Genomic DNA, 22,098 nt, shown 5'->3' on the forward strand with positions numbered 1-22,098 from the left:
TGGCTGCTTAATATTCATCTAATACCGTTTAAAATATTACTTACCTTTTATTTTATATTACTGCACTGTTGTATTACTGTATTTTTTGATCAAATAAATTCACCTTTGGTGAATATAAGATTATATTAAACTTATTTAAAACTTTATTTTAAAAACTGTACAGGCACAAAACAAAAAGCAAAGGTATATAGGTGAAGGTGAATATTAGAAAAAATAAATAAATAACATTTCCAACTTAATATATTTAATAATCTTTGAGCAATCTCACAGTTCTACTCAATGCTATCTGTTCTGCTGATGCTCTGCTCTGCTCTAGCCTGTGCTGAGGACGGCGTGTTCCAAGGGCAGACAGACGCATAACGCTCAGGGGCGAGTGTAGGGTGTGAGGCCAAAGCGCTTCGTCATAGCCTTCTAAACACCCAGATACTGACGGCGCTGGGAACGAACCCCCAGAACTGTCAGGATGCCTTAACACTGAAATCTGGTAATGAGACACGAGAGAATGAGGTAATGAGAAAGAGAGAGAGCAAGAGAGAGAGAGGGAAAGAAAGATAGAACAATAAAGAAGCAGTTTAACCCAGTTTAACCTCCTGAAGAGTCTCCTTCAACATCCCCTCAAAGCCCTCAGCACTAAAAGAAACAAATCAAATTAAGCTCAGACTGCTCATAGATACACTATTCCTACATTGAATCCACCATGCCCTATGCCAGTCTGATTTGAAGATCTGAAGATCTGATTTTGAAGATCTAAACTATTTGCTGTCTTTAGTGCAATGGTTTAGAGAAAGATTTTGACTGGTCAAAAATTCTTACATTTATCATCATTTTAACTTCACTACTTCATTCATTGTAAATGGTCCTGATGTCAAACAGTTTGTTGTGTGCATTTTTAAAAGTTCAAATATTCCATGTAGACTTTTGTTACGTCATAGTACGGATTCTTGTAAATGTGTTGTGTCCTTGTGCCTGTTGTGTCTCTCTATTTTGTTTCGGCTCAGGGTGAGAAATTAAAGTTAGTTCACCCAAAAATATATCTAATGATGGGCGATTTCAAAACACTGCTTCATGAAACTTTATGAATCTTTTGTTTCAAATCAATGGTTCGGAGCATGTATCAAACTGCCAAAGTCACATGATTTCAGTAAACGAGGCTTCGTTACAGCATAAGTGTTTCGAAATTTCAATGGTTCACCACTGGTTCACCACCGTGACTTTGGCAGTTTGATACACGCTCTGAACCACTGATTCTAAACAAAAGATTCGTAAAGCTTCAAAGCTTCATGAAGCAGTGTTATGAAATCGCCCATCACTAGATATTGTTGAATAAAGTCATTATTTTTTTATTTAATTTTTTTTGGTGCACAAAAAGTAGTCTTTAGTAGCTTTCTGGGCATCTGAAAGTGTCAATTATCTTGCTGGCAATGGAGGCCTCACTGAGCCATCAGATTTTTTTAAAAATATCTTAATTTGTGTTCCAAAGATGAACGAAGGTCTTATGGATGTGGAACAACATGAGGGTAAATAAATTTTCATTTTTGGGTGAACTAACCCTTTAACATTTTTGCCTACTATCCACAGTGAGTAAATGCAGAATTTTACCTACACACAATGTTAAGCAGCCATTATTTTTTCTTTAAACAAATTTATAATATTTAAGTAACAAACTACAACTGCATGCACTACATATAACTACAGTATATATTATTTAGTTTTAGATGATATTATTTAGATATTTAGAGCTCTGTTAGCAGCACGATTAATTGTTTGATTATCAAATCGCAAAGGCTGTTATTTAATGTCCAGCAAAAGAAATTTAGTTCATGTGCTTTCCAAACTTATCCCTGCATGGATCTCTTTCAGTATAAGTCCTCCCTATACTTTTACAAGCCCTCCCTGAAAGCTCACTCTTTGCTGTTACCACTTTGTCTGATTTCACGCTATACTATTAGTTCACAGGAACAAAAGGAAACACTTGGTGCAGTCAAAGAAGTGTAGCGAGCGAGATATGTACGGGGCAAAGGGTAAAGAAAGAAGTGCACATAATAGGAAGATGGAAGGGGCTTTTTAGAGGCAGAGGTAAAAACAGGCTGACAGGCGGACAGCTAAAAGCCTTGGAAAACAACTTGCTGGAGTCTGAAGAGATGGACAGTGCAAAGAGAGAATGAGACAAATGGACAGTTGGGAGAGAGATGGCATGGTTGGAGGCACATAGTTTAATGGAGAGAAAACAAGATAGGAAAAAAAAAACTAACAGAAGATATGAGAAGCCTTTGTTTGACACATAGACTGTGTTTGATTCTGATTGGTTGATGAACATTCTAAGGTGTGCATGTTTTTTATTTTTTTTATTAAAAGCTCAGATAAGTAGTTCCAGGCAGGTCTTGACTGCATTACAGTTCCATATCAGTTTGCCAAATGATTTCAGTTATTTCAAAGGTCCTTACCACCTACAAAAGCAAGACACTGACCAAGCGAATATATATATATATATATATATATATATATATATATATATATATATATATATATATATATATATATATATATATATATATATATATATATATATATATATATATATATATATATATATACATATACAAACTATTTCCATGTCTTCTTCTTGAAATTGCATTCCATTATCTATGGATAATGCACTCTTTCTTCAGCTCTCTCTCCCATAAAATGCACATATACAGACACACAAACGTAACATTCACACACAGAGACTTGTCAGCGCTGCCCTGCAATTTTATCAACAAAAAAAATTGTTTCACATCTGCAAAACTGCATATTTCTCAGTATCGAGAAAGTAACGCAGCTGTTTTTTAAGCAGATAAACTTACAGCTTCGATATTAGTAGAGACGCTGCTGCCAAACATTGTTAAGAGACGCAGAGATCCAGGTAATTCAAACAGAATCAAGCAATCTATCAATCTCTCTCTGCATATCAAGCCTCCGTTATTAGCTCTAAAATGAAATTCTGGGATTAGCAACAGAGGCTTGGGATGAGATGGGTAAGAAATTAGTCCTACACACAAGAACATTTTAAGGACAAAAACCTGACAAATGTCTTGAAATAAAACATCTGAACAATGTCTTGAGTTGTGGTAACCATAGTATAAGCGAAAAGCCTAATTGACTTCAGCCGATGAAATATAAGAAAAATAATGCACACCCGATGTGTATTTATTTGCTTGGTCAGTGTCTTACATATGAGAGCTTACATATAAATGAAGCTGGATCTTTTTATTTGGCCTTACTTTCCTAAGAAGCCTGCCATTTTACTACTTACACAACTCAAGTATGAGAGCATTAAATCAGCAATGTTTTAATAGTTTCCTTTAGTTGGAAAAATATTATTAGAGTTGGTAAGTTTGATTCATTTCTGTTAATCACTTTGAACGGCCCGTTTCAATGAAGCGATTCCAAACTACTTTAAAGATAAATTTGACATCATCACTCAAAAAATGTTAATGAAACTCTACCTTTGTGGCAATTTACATGCTTTACAATGTTTAAGTAAAAACAAATGTAGGTAAATAATTTTATAATATAGATAAAGTGTTTTCCTTTTATTCCCATTTACAGGTTCATAATTTTATTTATGGGGGTCTACTAGAATACGTTTACAAAATGTAATGTTCAAAAAAAATGTTTTATAATTTACATTGTTGCAGCACCTGTTTTCACGCTCTGTCTGAACGCTCTGTTTTAGTTTCAGTTTCTTCCCACCTTCCAAAAAAAACGAAGTCTGCCCTGATTGGTCAGCCAGCCCTGTTGTGATTAGTCTCCTGCTTAGAGCATGTGTCAGAAATGTAACTGCCCTTACCATAACCAGTGAGCATCAGCTCCACAGGCTTCCCGAGGCACTGTAAACACTACTGTAACTAAGCTTACTGTGACGTCAGTTTTGCTGTATCAGTTCGAGCACAAGTTATGAATAACAAGCTGATCAACATGAAACACCTTTGCAAGCACGACTTGTGCAGGACATTTTCAGCCTTAACACAAAGTATACATAAATCAGTGAGTATGCCTCAGATTTTACTTTGCACAGAAGCAGAGAGAGTCAGGCCAGAGAAGTAACTCACGCAGGCAGGCGTTGTCAGTGAAGAACTCTGTGAATCTGTCGCATTCCTCTTTGCTGTTGCCGCTGCTGGTGCAGTCACAGAATGGAGACACGCTGATCTTGGGTGAACGCAGATAATTTGGGGTCATCACCGTACCTGGATAACAAAAGGAGACATGTTTCTACATTCTTTAAGAATGCTGTATTTTAAAAATTAAAGTATATATATATATATATATATATATATATATATATATATATATATATATATATATATATATATATATATATATATATATATATATATATATATATATATATATATATATTTATTTTTTATTTTTATTTTAAAGGACTGCCTAAATATATGCTTGATGTGTGCCTTGTCATCTTTGATTAGCCGCTATTTTGTTCTCACTGAGCTTTCTTAAAAATAATGTTTTGGTGCAGTCTCATAAAAACTATACTGTGGGGATATGACACTGTTAGCCCACAAAGTGAAACGTCTCCCACTGGTAGAACAACAACATGAGCTAATCACAGATTAATAGCTGCACTGCTGTATTCCCATGTGTCCAGATGCTGTTTCTGTGTAGTGCACACACGACATTGGGAAGACTTCCAGCTCAAGCAAAACACAAAGAACTAGAGAACAAACATGTTTTTACAAAGGCTTTCTCTATCTACACTATATTGCCAAAAGTTTTGGGATGCCTGCCTTTACGTGCACATGAACTTTAATGACATCCCATTCTTAATCCGTAGGGTTTAACCCTTTGTAGCTATAACAGCCTCAACTCTTCTGGGAAGGCTTTGCACAAGGTTTAGGAGTGTCTTTATTGGAATTTTTGACCATTCTTCTAGAAGCGCATTTGTGAGGTCAGGCAGTGATGTTGGCGAGAAGGCCTGGCTCACAGTCTCCGCTCTAATTCATCCCAAAGGTGTTCTGTCGGGTTGAGGTCAGGACTATGGACCTTGCTTTGTGCACTTGTGCGCAGTCATGTTGGAACAGGAAGGGGCCATCCCCAAACTGTTCCCACAAAGTTGGGAGCATGAAATTGTCCAAAATGTCTTGGCATGCTGAAGCATTAAGAGTTCCTTTCACTGGAACTTAAGGGGCCAAGCCCAACCCCTGAAAAACAACCCCACACCATAATCCCCCTCCACCAAACTTTACACTTGGCACAATGCAGTCAGGCAAGTACCGTTCTCCTGGCAACCACCAAACCCAGACTCGTCCATCAGATTGGCAGACAGAGAAGCGTGATTTGTCACTCCAGAGAGCACGTCTCCACTGCTCTAGAGTCCAGTGGCGGCGTGCTTTACACCAATCCAACTCTTTGCATTGCACTTGGTGATGTAAGGCTTGGATGCAGCTGCTTGGCCATGGAAACCCATTCCATGAAGCTCTCTACGCAATGTTCTTGAGCTAATCTGAAGGCCACATGAAGTTTGGAGGTCTGTAGCTATTGACTCTGCAGAAAGCTGGCGACTTCTGCACACTGTGCGCCTCAGCATGCGCTGACCCCACTCTGTGATTTTACGTGGCCTACCACTTCATGGCTGAGTTGATGTCGTTATGATACCATTAAAAGTTGACCGTGGAATATTTAGTTGTGAGGAAATTTCAAGAATGGACTTATTGCACAGGTGGCAACCTATCACGGTACCACGCTTGAATTCACTGAGCTCCTGAGAACACCCAGGCTTTCAAAAATGTTTGTAGAAGCAGTCTGCATGTCTAGGTGCTTGATTTTATACAGCTGGGCCATGGAAGTGATTGGATCACTGGAATTCAATGATTTGGAGGGGTGTCCCGATACTTTTGGCAATATAATGTATATCTCAGTGGATTGTATGGAGAGAACTAGCAGTCACCCAGTATTAGTTAATGAGACACTATCCCCTGGTTTCACAGGCAAGGCTTAAGTTAGTCCCAGACAAAAATGCATGTATGAGATGTTTTAACTGAAAGAAACTTGCACTGACAAATCTTACAATGTTACTGTCATTGTTTTGTCTCAAGATGCATTTATAAAAGCTACTTAAATACCCTAACTGAACAAAGACCTAATCCTGGCTTAGTCTAAGCCCTGTCTGTGAAACCGGGCCTATATTATATATATATATATATATTTATATTATAAATTAACTTCACTACTGAATTGCTACATTAATCAACACAGCAAGGAGGTAGCAATGTGTCGCCGTTTTTGAAGTAATTAAATCAAAAATCACTCGCAGCTTTAACTTTTCAATACGGGCAAAAGAACATGGTATAACCAGGATAATCCATGTCTAGTGGTGCATAAATGACATGAATGCACTCCACAGGCTCCACTTCATGTTCTGCATTAAAATTGTTTAATGCACAACTAGCCATGTATTATCCCTTAAAAACACACATTCAAATAAATGTATTCAAGTTTCACAGCACGAAAGATACATTTATAAATGCAATGATTCTCAGATGTTTTGTATGAACTTGCTTATCCAAGTTACAAGACAGACTCACCAATGAGACCAGAGTATGACAGCAAGCAGTCAGCGTAGTTCTCCTTCAGACAACCAGAAAGAGAGCGGGGCTCAGGCTGACAGTTAGTGAAGAAATCAGCCAGACGAGACCTAAAAAACACCACATACACACTTTATATTGCATAGTTATCACCTTTTACTATGTATCCTGGTACAATGAGTACTAACAACATCACTTTATAATTAAATACTGTTCATTATAAATTAAATAAAACATATGTTGCCAAATCTGTGTTTGTAAAGCTAACGGCACCCACAGTTCTTGGCTGTTAAATGTGCTGGAAGACTCTCAGCAGCAGTCTGTCATAGTGTTAAGGATGGAGAAGGAATGTGTAAATGAATGTGCTGTGCTGTGTCTCCTAAGACACATGGTGTAGGACTAGTTTGGGATCTTTGCACAACTACAACGAAGCTCTTGGTACAGCTAGGGGCTACACCTAGCTTTAAAACGATCATGGGTACAAGAACAGGATGGATATAAAGAGAAAGACAAATAATGAGGAAAAAAGCAACCAGAATGGAGAATGTGAACTGTACAGACCCGGAGCGCAAGTGCAAATATATTCCATTTATTTGTATAAGTGTCTGAATGTGCCCCCAGAATGCCGAGCGGCGGCACTTCTGATTGAGCAGGGTCATTAGCTGTCGCTCTCTCTGTGCCTAAAGACGTTTACTTGGCAAAACTACATCCACGTTGTGCTAATGAATCCTTAACAAGCCACTTAGAGGACTCTGGGGTTGCCTCCTTCCTGCACAAACCAGATTTAGGGCTGCAGTTTTTATTGCTAGACTTCAATAATCACCTCGATTGTCCTCGCGATGTGCTCTCCTGCTTTAGCTTAATAAACGCTTTATTTCCCAATAGATGCAGCTTACCTGCTCATGGCCATGTCTGTCCCTAGTTGTGAATATGTGTTATTACAGATGGCATGTTGTGATCTTGCCTCTCAGATTCAGTGAGGCATTTCTTAGCACCTCTAAATAGCTCAGTTTGCACTGCCATGTGTTAATGCACACAAGATAAGTGCTGCCATGAAGTGTGGAAGTATTGCTTTACTATTACATATGTAGTGAAATGCCTCTTTTTTTTGTAGTTTTATAATGTAATAATATGATTTTAAAAAATATTATATTATATTATAACAGTTTCGTAAGAAGTAGACATTATATTATATATACAGTTGTGGTCAGAATTATTGGCCCTCTTGGTAAATATGAGCAAAGCAGGCCGTGAAAATAAATCTGCATTATTTGTCCTTTTGATCTGTCATCCAAAAATTAACAAAAATCAATAACGATTTATTAACGTATTACAACTTCATTACCTTAAGAAATATTGAGAAAATGCTCAAGAGAATAACATTTTAAATTGAGTTAAATTGACCTGCAGATGTAGTTAGTCTTGCATGATGCTTGCAGTGTCAGGCAGTTGGGCCTCTCCTTATCCTCGTATGAACAGGCTGGCACGATGGTCTGGCGTCTGCGCTCAGAACAGGCCGACTGATCCCCTAAAGGACACGAGCAGAAGAGCATACCATAGCTGTGCTTGGGCGGCACCTTGTCGAAGAACTGCCGCAGGGCCTTGTGGCACTTCCGTTTGTTGCAGACTTCAGCCGTTGAGACTCTGCTTGTGCAGGGGCTTATGTAAGCCGAACGGTATTTCTTGCAGGTGTCATTTAGGTTGCAGGCCTTTGCTGCATTCAAGCAGTTGTTCTCCTTTGCTAGCGCAGGCTCACCTGCAAAGACAGAAAATACACAATATAACTAAAATGAACATCTGATTTGTGTCCCTATTGGCTGTAGTGCACAGTATTTAATAGTAAAACTTGGATAACGTCGTCATGAAATGGAAGTTGCAATATTCTTTTCTTCACTATTGTGTCATATGAGTGAAACAGCTTCTCCAACAAGAAAAAAAAAAAAAAAAATAGGACAGGACTTGATTTTGTCAATTGGGAATTGATTGGATCGTTGTGGTTTGTTATTGCTGTGATCTCATGTGAGTGACAGGTTGTCCCGCCCTTGCACTGGTAAACAGAGAAGAGAAGAGATGTTGCTGCACAAGGGAGAGGAAGTTATTTTGATTAAAGGTTTTGAGGGCAAAGTAAAAAATATAATGAATAAATAATAGGGATGCATCGAAATGAAAATTCTGGGCCAAAACCTAAACTTCTAGATGCACTTGGCCGAAACCTGAAACCGAAAATGCTTTTTAAAAATTATTTATTTATTGTTTTAAATTAGCTTTATACAAATAATTGTATTAATATTATACTTTTTAATGAAATTAAATGATACTGAATTAAAAAATACAAGCCAATAAAGTAACATAACCACATTTATTTCACAATATATTAAAGGGTTAGTTCACCCAAAAATGAAAATTGTCATTTAATACTCACCCTCATGTCGTTCGATTTCAAAACACTGCTTCAAAGCTTTATGAATCTTTTGTTTCGAATCAGTGGTTCGGATCGTGTAAACGAAGCCTCATTTACTGAAATCATGTGACTTTGGCGCTCCGAAACACTGATTCGAAACAAAAGATTCAAAAAGCTTCGAAGCAGTGTTTTGAAATCGCCCATCACTAGATATTGTTGAAAATTCGTTATTTTGTTTTTTGGCGCACAAAATGTATTCTTGTCACTTTATAATATTAATGTAGAACCACTGTACTCACATGAACTTTTTTAAATATGTCTTTAGTACCTTTCTGGATCTTGAGAGGTTCAGTGACATTGCTGGCAATGGAGGCCTCACTGAGCCATTGGATTTCATAAAAAATATCTTAATTTGTGTTCTGAAGATGAACGAATGCCTAACGGGTCTAGAACGACATGAGGGTGAGTAATAAATGACATTATTTTCATTTTTGGGTGAACTAACCCTTTAATATTAAATATCAATATTATTCTTTATTCAGTTCTTTGCAACAGAATCAGATTTAATATATTTATTTTTTGACTAATTATCCAAATAATGTCCTTCAAAGCTATTATTGTCAGAGCATATGAGCAGAGCCTAGCAGGGAGAGGATCAGCAGTGTTGCCAAGTCTGTGGTTTTCCAGCGGAATTGGGCTACTTTAACACTGTTGCCTCGGATTGTTTTTCATGTCCGCAGGTTGAAACAACCCCAAAATAACATAATATTTAAGCCCTGAAATGCGAATTTGACTAGGAGAACCCGAACAAAAATGCATATTTTACCCTCCAAATTCAGCCGTTTTTCTCTTTTGGCCAAAAACTGAAAATGCCATATTCCCCTGATAATTTTCGGCACAGATAAATCATTTAGAATAAACACAGCAAAGTATTGTCAATTATGATTCCATAATTTTTAAAGGTGATGTAATGCCATGCTGTACTGTTTGAGCTACTGGAATGCTAATCAGAATCCAATCAGAACCAATAGCCACTTCCAGACTCTCTCTATCCATCAATCATTTTGCACAATTTTGGAGGCAGGGTTTTTGCAGAGAGAGTGTGTGGCTGAATTGAGCAAAATCAGCAGCTAAATTTGCTTACAGCACCTTTAAATCTGTAAAAATAAATTAAGTAAAAAAGTAGATACCATAAGCAGAACAAACAGACAAAGAAAAACAAAGAGTCTGATGCTATCCACAGCTCTGAAATCCTTGGTCCACACACACACACACACACACACACACACACACACACACACACACACACACACACACACACACACACACACACACACACACACACACACACACACACACACACACACACATACACACATACACACACACAAACACACACACAAAAAAAATCTTTCATTTGAATACCCCACAGCACTGACAGGCATGTGAATTAATCATCCCTATTTCTGCAGGTCTGCCAAAACACAGAGGCTGTTTATAAGGAACCTGTTTTTTGTTTTAGGCTGTTTTTTTATGTTAAATGAAACAGTGCTCGTCCCTTTGGATCCCTGCAGCCTAAACAAACAGTCATCTTGGCCGAACAGGGGAGTCATCAAAGCGGCCGGCATGGCTCTGCTCTCGCCTGTCAGCTGTGGCTAATTGCTGGCTTTCTAACACATTCCACCATTAACTAACATTTCTGGAGACTCGCTGAGCTACAGCAGCAGTTTGGTTTATAATGAGAGCCAATTAAAAACAAGAGATGGGTTATATTAGAGCGAGGGCGGAGCGTACTTGTGCAGTGCATGTGTTTTTGTATGTGCGTGTGTATGTAAGGACAGTGCTAATAAGATGGTTATCTTTAAGGGAGCCCAAGAGGAGACTGTGTCCTCAGAGCCACTAGCAGCAGGAGGTGATATCATTTGGTCATGTAAGTCATGTTGGATCAGATCAAGGCTAAAAACAGATGTATAAAATGGCTTAAGCTGTTTTTCCACTATCTCCAACATTAGGATACGATTGTTGCATTTCGCCCCCTAGTGGTAGTCGAATAGAAGTTTTAAAAATTGGTCGTGAAGCAGCTGTTACCCTTCGCCCTGGTAAAATGAATGAATGTATGAATATATCTACAAAAATAAATTTGTCTGAAAGAAAAGCACAGTAGGTTTTTGGGGGATAAATTAATAAATTATTATTATGTAAAAAATTATAAAATAATTATTTCTGAAATAAATATTCGTAACACCCATTTTACAGGAATAATTGTCATTCTCACCTCACGGTTATAGTTTGATTAGAATGCATCACTTTGGGTCACATGTGAAGCTCAAATAGGGTCCCAAAATTCTGCATACCCAGGAGCTCAATGCATCTCCTGTATTACTCTCCATTAGAAATGAATGACTTCCAGTCTGTATTTGTTGGACACAGTGAAAAAGATGCTTCAAAGTCAACATGTAATCAAAACTGACCCTATTTACTTTTGTAATGTATTGTGCACAATGCAAAGCAAAATGTAATAATCTTTTATCAAAACTTCTGCCTCTGAAATGACTCAAATTATTTCATAAATCCCTTATACCATTTTTAACCTCTCCCCTCCAACTACCTGATTTCTTGTGGTATAAAGCTATTTATGATCCAGTCAAATCAGAAATTACGTAAGTAATATGGATTATTAACTGTGTTTGCGGTGCACTTCTATAATGATGCACAATAATAAGTAGAAAACTTATTATTATTATTAGAAAATCAGTGCTCAGTGATGACTGTATCTCTAACAAGTAAATGTCAGTCTGTGCTGAAGTCAAGAGCAAATTATACCATATCATTCCAAAGATTGAGGTCAGCAAGACTTCATTAAAAAACAACTTTTATTCAGCAAGGATGCATTAAAAACATTTATGATGTTAAAGACATTTATAATGTTAGATTTCTATTTTTTATTTATTCATTTATTTTTTTTAAATGCTGTTCTTTTGAACTTTCTATTTAGGTTTTCAACATTAATAATAATAAGAAATGTTATTTAAGCACCAAATCAGCATATTAGAATGATTTCTTAAGGATCATGTAACACTGAAGACTGGAATAATGATGCTAAAACTCAGCTTTACCATCACAGGAATGAATTACATTTTACAATATATTAAAATAAAATGTAAATAAAAATGTTTTACAATATTATTATTTTTACAGTATTTTTTATCAAATAATTCCAGTGTTGGTGAGCATAAGAGACGTCTTACAAAAGCATAAAAAAAAAAAACATTCTTTTTAAAAACATGGTTGTGTATCTTTTTAGGGACTGTGTGAGATGCATTGGCCCCTTGACCTTCCATAGCACAATGTAAAAAAACACCACTCCACCCCATCTGTTAGCAGTCTGGACTATAATTCAACACACACACACACACACACACACTCACACACACACACACAGACACACAGAAGCATGTACACACATTTAAAGTCCATCTGCCCAGACAACATCTGCCCATTCAAGCCCTTCAGCAAAGAAAACTCTGTGTTTCTCACTGTTTCGCTCTCTGAGAGTGGGTGCTTATCTGTGTGTGGAAGAAAAAGTGGAATGCAATCTCGCCTATTCATGAACAGTGTGATGTTCTCGGTCAGAGCATCAGACGTGCACACACACTTTCACACAGACACTCAACACAACCACCTCCGCCTTGCATTTATGATCACTGTATATTAAGCGTTCATTTAAGCAATGTTAGCCATTATAAACATATTTATTCAAATCAGCTGAATCAATAGGCAGTGCATGACCAATATGTTCAAACCTAATAGCCTATTTATTATTTAAAAAATTGCCTCAAATAAAAGTTGGACCGCATAAGTCAGCATGTTAAGGTTTTGTTGTTCGTTACCACTGAAACCTCTTGCATGTCCGGGGTGATACATGTTCTTCTCATGCATAAAAAAAGTATCTGTACACATGATGGGCTGCAAAATCACAAGAAAAGCTTGATGTGTACTGACAACTATACGTTATATAACCGTATTTCTCTTCATTAGGATGTTTATATAGCAACTGTTAAAGTGTCAAGTAAGCTTCATTAATGTTTCTCTTTTCAAAATATATTATTTTTTAAAATATAACATTAACATGATGGTAATTAAACGGAGCCTTTGTAAAAATATAAACCAAAACATTAAATGTGCAATCAATCAATCAATCAATCAATCAATCAATCAATCAATCAATCAATCAATCAATCAATCAATCAATCAATCAATCAATCAATCAATCAATCAATCAATCAATCAATCAATCTATATGTATTTAAATGACTAGTACTTCTAAGTCAGCTAGTAGCAGCAGTATTATTTAATCGGCAAGTTGAATAGTCTTGCATACTGATCATCATCATCATCAAAAAAAAAAAAGATATTATCTGTGTGGGTGTGGGTGTGCGATGTGCCCTTCTGATCTGATGCCCCGAGGCTGACAAGAATAAAATACCTATTCTGTGTCTTGGCACAAAGGGCTTCAGGTCGAAACGATCCTCTACAGCTGTCTGAATCCTTCACCTGTCGTATGAACCGTTAGTACCAGATGTCACACAGAAGAGAGTGACCAAATCACACATGAACACACACAGACACACAATCCATATAATCAGTGTCTAACGTTTACACTCGTCAAGCACCACATAAAAAGTGGCTATGGTGAGTAAATAAAACAGATTTACTTGCAGTTGGCTGGTAATTTGTAATCAATTGCCATATAATACAAGGTTTAAATCCAATTGTAAAACCAATAGTCATTTTTTATGAAATCCGAGGATTTCTGAAGCGCACATATTATGCAGCAATGTCATTGCACCTTTTTGAGGTCTAGAAAGGTATTAAAGACATTGTTAACAATATAAAAGACATCTCTGCACTCCGTTCACTACATCAACAGTGTAACAGACTGACATGGAAGAAAATAAATTATTGACTAAAGTCATTATTTTTGCATGCACAAAAAGTATTCTCGTCGCTTCATAACATTAAGGTTGAACCACTGTAGTCACATGGATGGTTTTAATGATGTCTTTACTACCTTTCTGGACCTCAAAAGGTGCAATGACTTTGCTCTTTATGTGTGGTTCAGAAACCCTTGGATTTCATCTAAAATATCTTAATTTGTGTTCTAAAGAGAGTGAACGAAGCTCTTGCGGGTTTGGAACGACATGAGGGTGAGTAATTAATGACAGAAATTTTTGGGTGAACTAACCCTTTCAGTCTCTTACCTATTCAAAATCAAGGATCAATTAAGGTTTTTGCACCTACTGTACCAATCCTACTCATGAACATGCTTCATGTTCACAAATACCAACATCACACATACATAGCTCATTCACCCCACACCTCACACACACTGGCCATCTGGCCTGGTAGGTAGAGCACAAACCCCCTCCCCTACTGTGTCTCATCTCTGATACAGCCTCAAATTGATTAGCGTCTCTTATTTCCTTCCTCTTTTGGCTCTAATTTTCAATTTGCAGGAGAATCAGTCTGAATAATGACCTTGGATGCTATTAGAACAAACCCGTGTATTTACAGATCTGCTTCTAATGCTTTATTTGGACCTTTGTTATCATCTGTTCTTTCCTTGAGCCATCACAACAGTGATCCAACTGTGGGTAAGTTTTTTTTTTTTTTTTTTTTAAATATTGATTTACATTAAACAATGAAATTGGAGCCCTACTGCAGCAGTTACAATGTCTGTTATTTAGAAGTTGGAGTTCACATAATCTCATGGGTTTGTGTTCCTGTAGCTCAACCTGCAAAGTATATGTAAGGCACTAGCAGCACCAAGGTCATGAGTTCAATTCTCAGATGGATGGATAATAAAAAGGCAAAAAGGTCCAAAATAAGAATGAATTCAATTAACCTTTTGCCAGTGTTTAGAAATACAGAGAATATATAGACATTCCAATTCAATAAAATGAGAGCAAAGGCACTGTAGTCACTCTTTTAATTCTCCCTCTCTCTATGCTGATTTAACATACTTTCTCTCCAGGATCAGAAAACAGAGGCCTGATTAAATCCTAATAAAAGCCTCACCTGAGGGTTAATGGGAAACGTACAGTTAAACAACGAGGGGAATCCAGCGCACTCCTCTCATACTTTATCTGGAACTGTAATGTCACCAGCGATTAGCAGAGAGGTCGAGGATTTGATTAAAACACCACCGTGATAAGAACCTGATGTCCTCTTGAGTACATGTGTGTGTGTGTGTGCGTGTGCTAGTCTCTGACTATAACTTTCTTTGTGTCTTTCAGGTGATTATTTTCAGTCACTAGACTGAAGAAACTAAATGAAGAGACAATTATAGAAACAACGACATAATGAGACTAAAAAGATGGAAAACATTAACAAATACTTTGACCGACACTGTTGGTGTGTGTCCAGGTTTTCTCTCCCTGCGGTCACACAGATGTAGATTACTCACTTGAAGTGATTGATAATATAAGGTAAGGGCTGTGTTTGATAATGTGCTGTAATTAGTCAGCTCTATAGTGGCTCAGACAAAGCCCTGTGCAGTCCTTATGAACACTAGAACTATATTTGTCTGTTTATCTGATATAAAATAAATACACAAGCATATAATGACATAAAATACAGCTGAAACATGATGCAATAAAAGCTATGAGTAGCAGGACATTTTGTTGATGGATTGCTTTCTATTCCTAGCATTGTTTTTAGTAGCCACGCCCACAGTAAAATCTCATTGGTCCAAAATCCTGATTCCAATAACTGTACATTAAACATTAAAAAATATTTCTCACCACCCTATTTGACAAATTAAAAATTCAATGTTTGTTGTAAACTAAATGATTTTTTTTTTTTTTTTTTATCTGATTACATTTTAAAATATTGAATGAAAAGATGGGGCCATATAGTTCAGAGCTCTCCATCTCTTCTTGCAGTGGATATACAGTATGTTGGTGTATTTCACTTGTGGACCATAACAATCCATTTGTACAGGTGGAAACATAGAGAGCTCTTTCCTTGTTTACCATCAGTGAATCAGAGAAGACACATGGTTGAAAAGAAGACCCTCTCTTTCTCCTGTCTTTTGGTTCTTTGTAGTGCTTAATAAACTCTCTGTTTCTGTAAACAATCCTCCAGTGTAATAATGGCAAATGAAACTGTAGCAGTCCTATAACTCAAGACCTCTGTAATTGATCCCTGAAGCCCTTGCTCTGTCTCTCCTCACTCTTTCGATCAAGGTGGCATGCTCTCAGAGAAGGACATTCCTCTAAGATATTTCATCAGGGTGCATAGGGTTTCAGCAGTGATTGGTTAAATCCTGGGATAATGGTGGGTTTGGTAAGGAAGCCGGTGTCGACAAGATGAGGTTAGCTCAGAAAATGTGATACTTTGTATTAGTAACCGTTTGAGTAATTCCGAGTAAACTATAGCCATTGATGCCTTGACTATGTGATTAGCTTTTGGTATGTTTGATATCACTCCCACCAAAATGGGAGGTTGTTTGAGAAGTTAACATCCCTCACACACATACACACTCCCTCAAGCTTTAGCATCACCATCCTGCCAGAACCCTCGAATGATGAGGATTCATGGCCCAGACTGCCTGCTCGATCCTGGCCCTGTACACAAACATGATCTTTGAGGCATTAATATGCACAGCCGCCCCACCACTCCACACCCCCCACCCCCCACCCCAGCCTGTCACAGAGATATACTGTTCTAGCCCCAGAGTACCGCCACACTGAGAGACATCCGTTTCACGGGAAGTTATACTAGTGAGAATCATTAGACCCTGCTGCTGTATTTGCATGAATGCAAGAGATATGATAGGATAGCTGTGATCTATTTCCCATGATTGGATGTGATGAAATAGAGCATGCAAACAGAATGTTGCTGAATCACTGCCCAAACAAGTACCCTTTGACCATGTGCAAATAAGAAAATACTGTTCTTGTTTGAGAAATTGAAAGAATATAGAGGAAGAAATGTATTTTTCATTCATTGTTTAAACAGAAAAGAGTCCAAAAGTGTGGGGCCGTTAGTAATTTTAATGAAAACAGTAATATTGTGAAATATTATTAAAATTTAAACTAACTATTTTCTATTTTAATATATTTTAAAATGTCATTTATTCCTCCGAAAATTTTCAGCAGCCATTACTGGATTATTAAGAAGAAACATTTCTTCTTATCAATGTTGAAAACAGTTGTGCTGCTTAATATTTTTGTGGAAACTGATAATTGTTTTTCCAGGATTCTTTGAAGAATTCAGTGTAAAAAACAGCATTTATGAATAAAATAAATGTCACATAAAACTCCATTTTAAAATAATTAAAGACTAAAAAAAAAAATTATATATATATATATATATATATATATATATATATATATATATATATATATATATATATATATATATATATATATATATATATAAGTTTAATTTAAAAATGAATTATAATAATACATTATATAGGTGCTAAAGAGGATGTTACGCGATCATCGCGTAAACGATTGGCCCTCTGGCTTGTCAATCACTGCCGTGATGTTCCTTGTGAGAGACGAGCACGGCTTCGCGCTCCAATACCTTTCCACACTCCACAGGCACCGCATGCAATGTTTTTGTCAGGAGACAGGAAAAACAAGTGCAGATTATGAGTTACCTGCGGTGAGTCCGACATAATGAATCCAAAAACACGACACAGCGAATTCCGGTGGCAAACACTCGTGTTCCAATACTCGTGCACGAGTTTTGGGAGGCGTTCCTTTGAAATTAGCTGTGAAGGAGGGGGGCTTTTCTTATGAATGCACTCATTTCAAAAACTCAGTAACAGTCTTTGGATTCTCAGTCAACGAAAAAATCCTGTCTATCACCTTTAAACCTAACCACCTTTCAACGTATATGGATTTTCTATTTTTTTCAGTTGTTTCATACAATGTAAAATGTAAACATATATATTACATTTTATAATTATATTGTAATATTTTCTATGTCAAATTTTAATGACCTCAACTTAAAGTTCCCACAATGGCATCAGAAAGAGAGCGAGAACCATTAATGGCACAATGAAGCAGAGGATGCTGTTTGCAGGAGCTTAGAAGTTGCAGGTCTTGATAAACATGGTCGAAAACAACATTATTTCTAAGTTAGATTGGGCAGCTTTTCAGGTCCAGCCCCACTGCTTTCATGACTGTGAATAATTTTCCATTTCATTTGGAATCGATCAACTTGCCAAAGTGAGACGGAATTACACTGGGTGGTGAAAAATTCCGTGAAAGTGCATCTATTGCCAAAGGCTTAAAGTGCAGTATAAACCTCCAAAGTGCAATCAGGCTAAAGCAGCAGTGCTTGGCTCTGATTGGGCAGTACTTGTTGCACCAAAACTGGCAGCACTGATAGAGGCCATATGCTCTGGAACTCAGAGGACTGTGCGGCTTACCAAGCGTCCTAAAATGACAGCTAAAACTACTATTGAGACTTGTGAATCATCATACAGCTCTAGTCATATGACATTTGACAGACGTCACAGTCATCAATGTGGTCTTTATCTCTGCGCCTACTGACTATATGAGTCAAAGGTCACGCTGAAGTGAAGAGCCATCTCATCAGACCCCGTCAGGCAGCGCTACTCGTGTGTGAATCCTCTAAGAGAGAAGGAACAATGTGGGAGGGAAAATACTTAAACGGCAGTCACGTTCAAAAGGCGCCCACTGACTGAACTGCTCATAAAGGACTGGAAGAGTGAGAGATCGCTCTGAGCTAATGTGGAAACCCACTGGGAGTGAGATATCAGTGTGGCTATCTAAACTGGCAGTCAACTGCATCTGCTGCACATCTAAATCATATAAGTACTGTGATATTTCTAACAAAAATACAGAAAGCTGTTTAGCAGAGCCAGGGGCTTTTGTAATGAGAGAGCAAAATGTGGCTGTGAGATGCAACAAACGGTATGTTTTATCGTGCATTCTCACACTTGTACAAACACCCCTTAAGTGTTATTGCTGTATGAATACTAATGAGATGAACTCAGTTTAAACAACTTTTCAAAAGAAATCTGCTTTCTGTCAGTGATGGGTCAGTATGGCTGATCGACCAAATTAATAGTTTTACTAGTTGTATTAGATTTAATATTTTTGACGTCAGAACTTCTTAGGATGCTTTGAGACTGTCTACCACGAGAGACTTGGCCACTTAATCAGGTCTTGGTTTTTCAATGTCTCACACCATGAATTTTATGTTAAGATGTAGTGTCAAGTTAAAAATAGTTAAACTTTTAAAGTTGCAATGAAGAGAAGTAGCGACAGATCCTTTCTTACATATTGTGACATAGATCTAAATAAAGATTATCGAAAAGAAAAAAAAAATATATATATATATATATAGGGTGGGAACTTGATTCAACCCAACGGTTGTTGATTGGATGGAGGCATCTCTGAATGAAAGCTTGCGGCGATTATAAGAAAGGGGTGGAGTTTGAGCAGTGAGAGCATCAAAATGATTGGATTTATCCTGCATATATCACCTAAAAGAAGTATTGCGTTTCACCGGAACATCGACACTTTGATTAAAACAATAAGATCAAAAACATTTGTTTAGAAACTTTGGTAACACTTCAGTATGGGCAACACTTATTCACTATTAACTACAACTTTTCCCTCAATAACCTCCTAATTTACCACTTATTAATAGTTAATAAGGTAGTTGTTAAATTTAGGTATTAGGTAGGATTAAGGGATGTAGGATATGGTCATGCAGAATAAGGCATTAATATGTGCTTATTAAGTACTAATAAACAGCCAATATTCTAGTAATATGCAAGCTAATATCACCAGCAGCCATATCACAGGTGTTGCCTACTTAGGCTAAGCAGGGCTGAGCCTAGTTAGTACCTGAATGGGAGAACTCCTGGGAAAACTAGGTTGCTGCTGAAAGAGGTGTTAGTGAGGTAGGCAGGGGGTGCTCACCCTGTGGTCTGTGTGGGTCCTAACACCCCAGTATTGTAATGGGGACACTATATTGTCAAAAAGCATCGTCCTTTGATAACATGTTAAACTGAGGTCCTGACTCTCTGTGGTCATTAAAAATCTCAGGATGTCCTTCGAAAAGAGTAGGGGTGTAACCCCGGCATCCTGGCCAAATTTGCCCATTGGCCTCTGTCCATCATGGCCTCCTAATCATCCCCTTACACTGATTGGCTTCATCACTGTGTCTCCTTTCTACCAATAAGCTGGTGTGTGATGGGTGTTCTGGCGCAGTATGGCTGCCGTTGCATCATCCAGGTGGATGCTGCACATTGGTTGTGGTTGAGGTGATTCCCCCTTCCATATGTAAAGCGCTTTGAGTACCCAGAAAAGAAATATATAAATGTAAGAAATTACTATTATGATGAATTATTATTACAATTATTATCAACCTTAATGTTATGGAGCGACGAGAATACTTTTTGTGCCCCCAAAAAACAAAATAATGACATTATTCAACAATATCTATCAATGGGCGATTTCAAAACACTGCTTCATGAAGCTCTGAAGCTTTACGAATCGTTTGCTTCGAATCAGTGGTTCGGAGTGCGTAACAAACTGCCAAAGTCATGTGATTTCAGTAAAAGAGGCTTCGGTATGTCATAAGTGTTTTGAAATTTCAATGGTTCACCACTGGGGGCATGACTGGCAGTTTGATGCACGCTCTGAATCACTGATTCAAAACAAAATATTTGTAAAGCTTTGAAGCTTCATGAAGCAGTGTTTTGAAATTGGCCATCAGTAGATATTGTTGAATGAAGTCGTTATTTTGCCGCACAAAAAGTATTCTCATCACTTCATAACATTAAGGTTGAACCACTGTAGTCACATGAACTGTTTTAAATATGTCTTTAGTAGCTTTCTGGGCATTGAAAGTGTTAATTGTCTTGCTGGCAATGGAGGCCTCATTGAGCCATCGGATTTTATGAAAAATATCTTAATTTGTGTTCTGAAGATGAACGAATGCCTAACGGGTGTAGAACGACATGAGGGTGAGTCATTAATGATAGAATTTTCATTTTTGGGTGAACTAAAGGAACCGGTATACTTCAAACTAAATCGAAGAACAATTTGATGTGACGTAATTTCGAACAAAATCAGGCCAAAACGAAGTTCGTTTTGTGTTCGTTTGGAAGTTCGAAACGGCTTGCCAAAGCGAACTTTCAGAAAAAGTTCGCTCCAGCTGCAAAACACCTTCGTACTACCATTGGTCCATGACGATAACGTAATAGGAGCTGTGCGCAGAGGCTCCACCTTCATTCGCGTGGAACGAGTCTCTGACTCGTTTCGTGTGTTTGAGTTTGTTGAGGTAAGATCTCCGTGGGTGAAAACATGAACACACTGGATAGCAGCTTTATAGTACAAAATGAAGTTGTGCTTGTAAAAAAATGAGGCACTAACACTGTTTTTCATGTTTGATACTGTAAAGCTGCTTGATTTTAAGCAATCTATTTAATAAAGTGCCACATGAAGACGTTGCGTGACTGGAGTGCTAATTTGCAGGGCTCGTGCTAACATACCCATGTTGTTATGATCAGACGCTTTCTTATGCTTTATATAATAAATGCTTGCTGTTTTCTCATTTTTGTTGTGTTTATTTTGTTACTGAGAAGAAAGTGCACGGCACATATTTACAAATTCATCTATACGTCATTCTCAGCAGTGTGGGCGGGGTCAGATGTTCGTTTACAGTATATCGCTGGTCATGCATTTCGAAATTCATTTTACCCCTAAACGAAGAACGAAAAAGAACTTTGTTTTAAGTATACTGGGGCCTTAACCCTCTAAAAGCACATCTCAGGACCTCAAGTATTTGGTCACATTCAGATTCAGACCATCTAGCTGCTCATTAACACACAAATTCATGTGTGGTGGACCCCAAAACAGCCCAATTATCCAGGGCTAAAATGCTCAAGTCAACTAGTTTAGACAACTCACTGACTAGTTGATTATAAAAATATTTAGTTCTATGCATCTCTACTTTCAATAAATTAGGCCAAAACCTAAATTTCCAAATGAAACAAAATAAAAAAGATACCATTTGTGTTATTGTACAAAAATAATTAATGTCCATTTTGAG

The 22,098-nt window shown here is 37.4% G+C and overlaps 2 protein-coding genes across 4 annotated transcripts in view; one reads left to right on the plus strand and one right to left on the minus strand.

The window, feature by feature from the left end:
• The window catches only part of atrnl1a (attractin-like 1a), a 332,899-nt gene that overhangs the window by 290,629 nt on the left and 20,172 nt on the right, over positions 1-22,098 (plus strand). The window lies entirely within an intron of this gene.
• gfra1a (gdnf family receptor alpha 1a) overlaps positions 1-22,098 on the minus strand; it is an 85,508-nt gene that overhangs the window by 10,063 nt on the left and 53,347 nt on the right. For both annotated transcript variants that reach the window (XM_067386120.1, XM_067386119.1), the window contains 3 exons: positions 7,992-8,343; positions 6,588-6,697; positions 4,095-4,229 (listed from right to left, as the gene is read on the minus strand). In XM_067386120.1, coding sequence (XP_067242221.1) covers positions 4,095-4,229; positions 6,588-6,697; positions 7,992-8,343 — 597 coding nt within the window. The remainder of the gene's footprint in view (positions 1-4,094; positions 4,230-6,587; positions 6,698-7,991; positions 8,344-22,098) is intronic.

The sequence above is a fragment of the Chanodichthys erythropterus genome, chromosome 5, assembly GCF_024489055.1.
Source record: "Chanodichthys erythropterus isolate Z2021 chromosome 5, ASM2448905v1, whole genome shotgun sequence".
In the NCBI taxonomy this organism is placed as follows: domain Eukaryota; kingdom Metazoa; phylum Chordata; class Actinopteri; order Cypriniformes; family Xenocyprididae; genus Chanodichthys; species Chanodichthys erythropterus.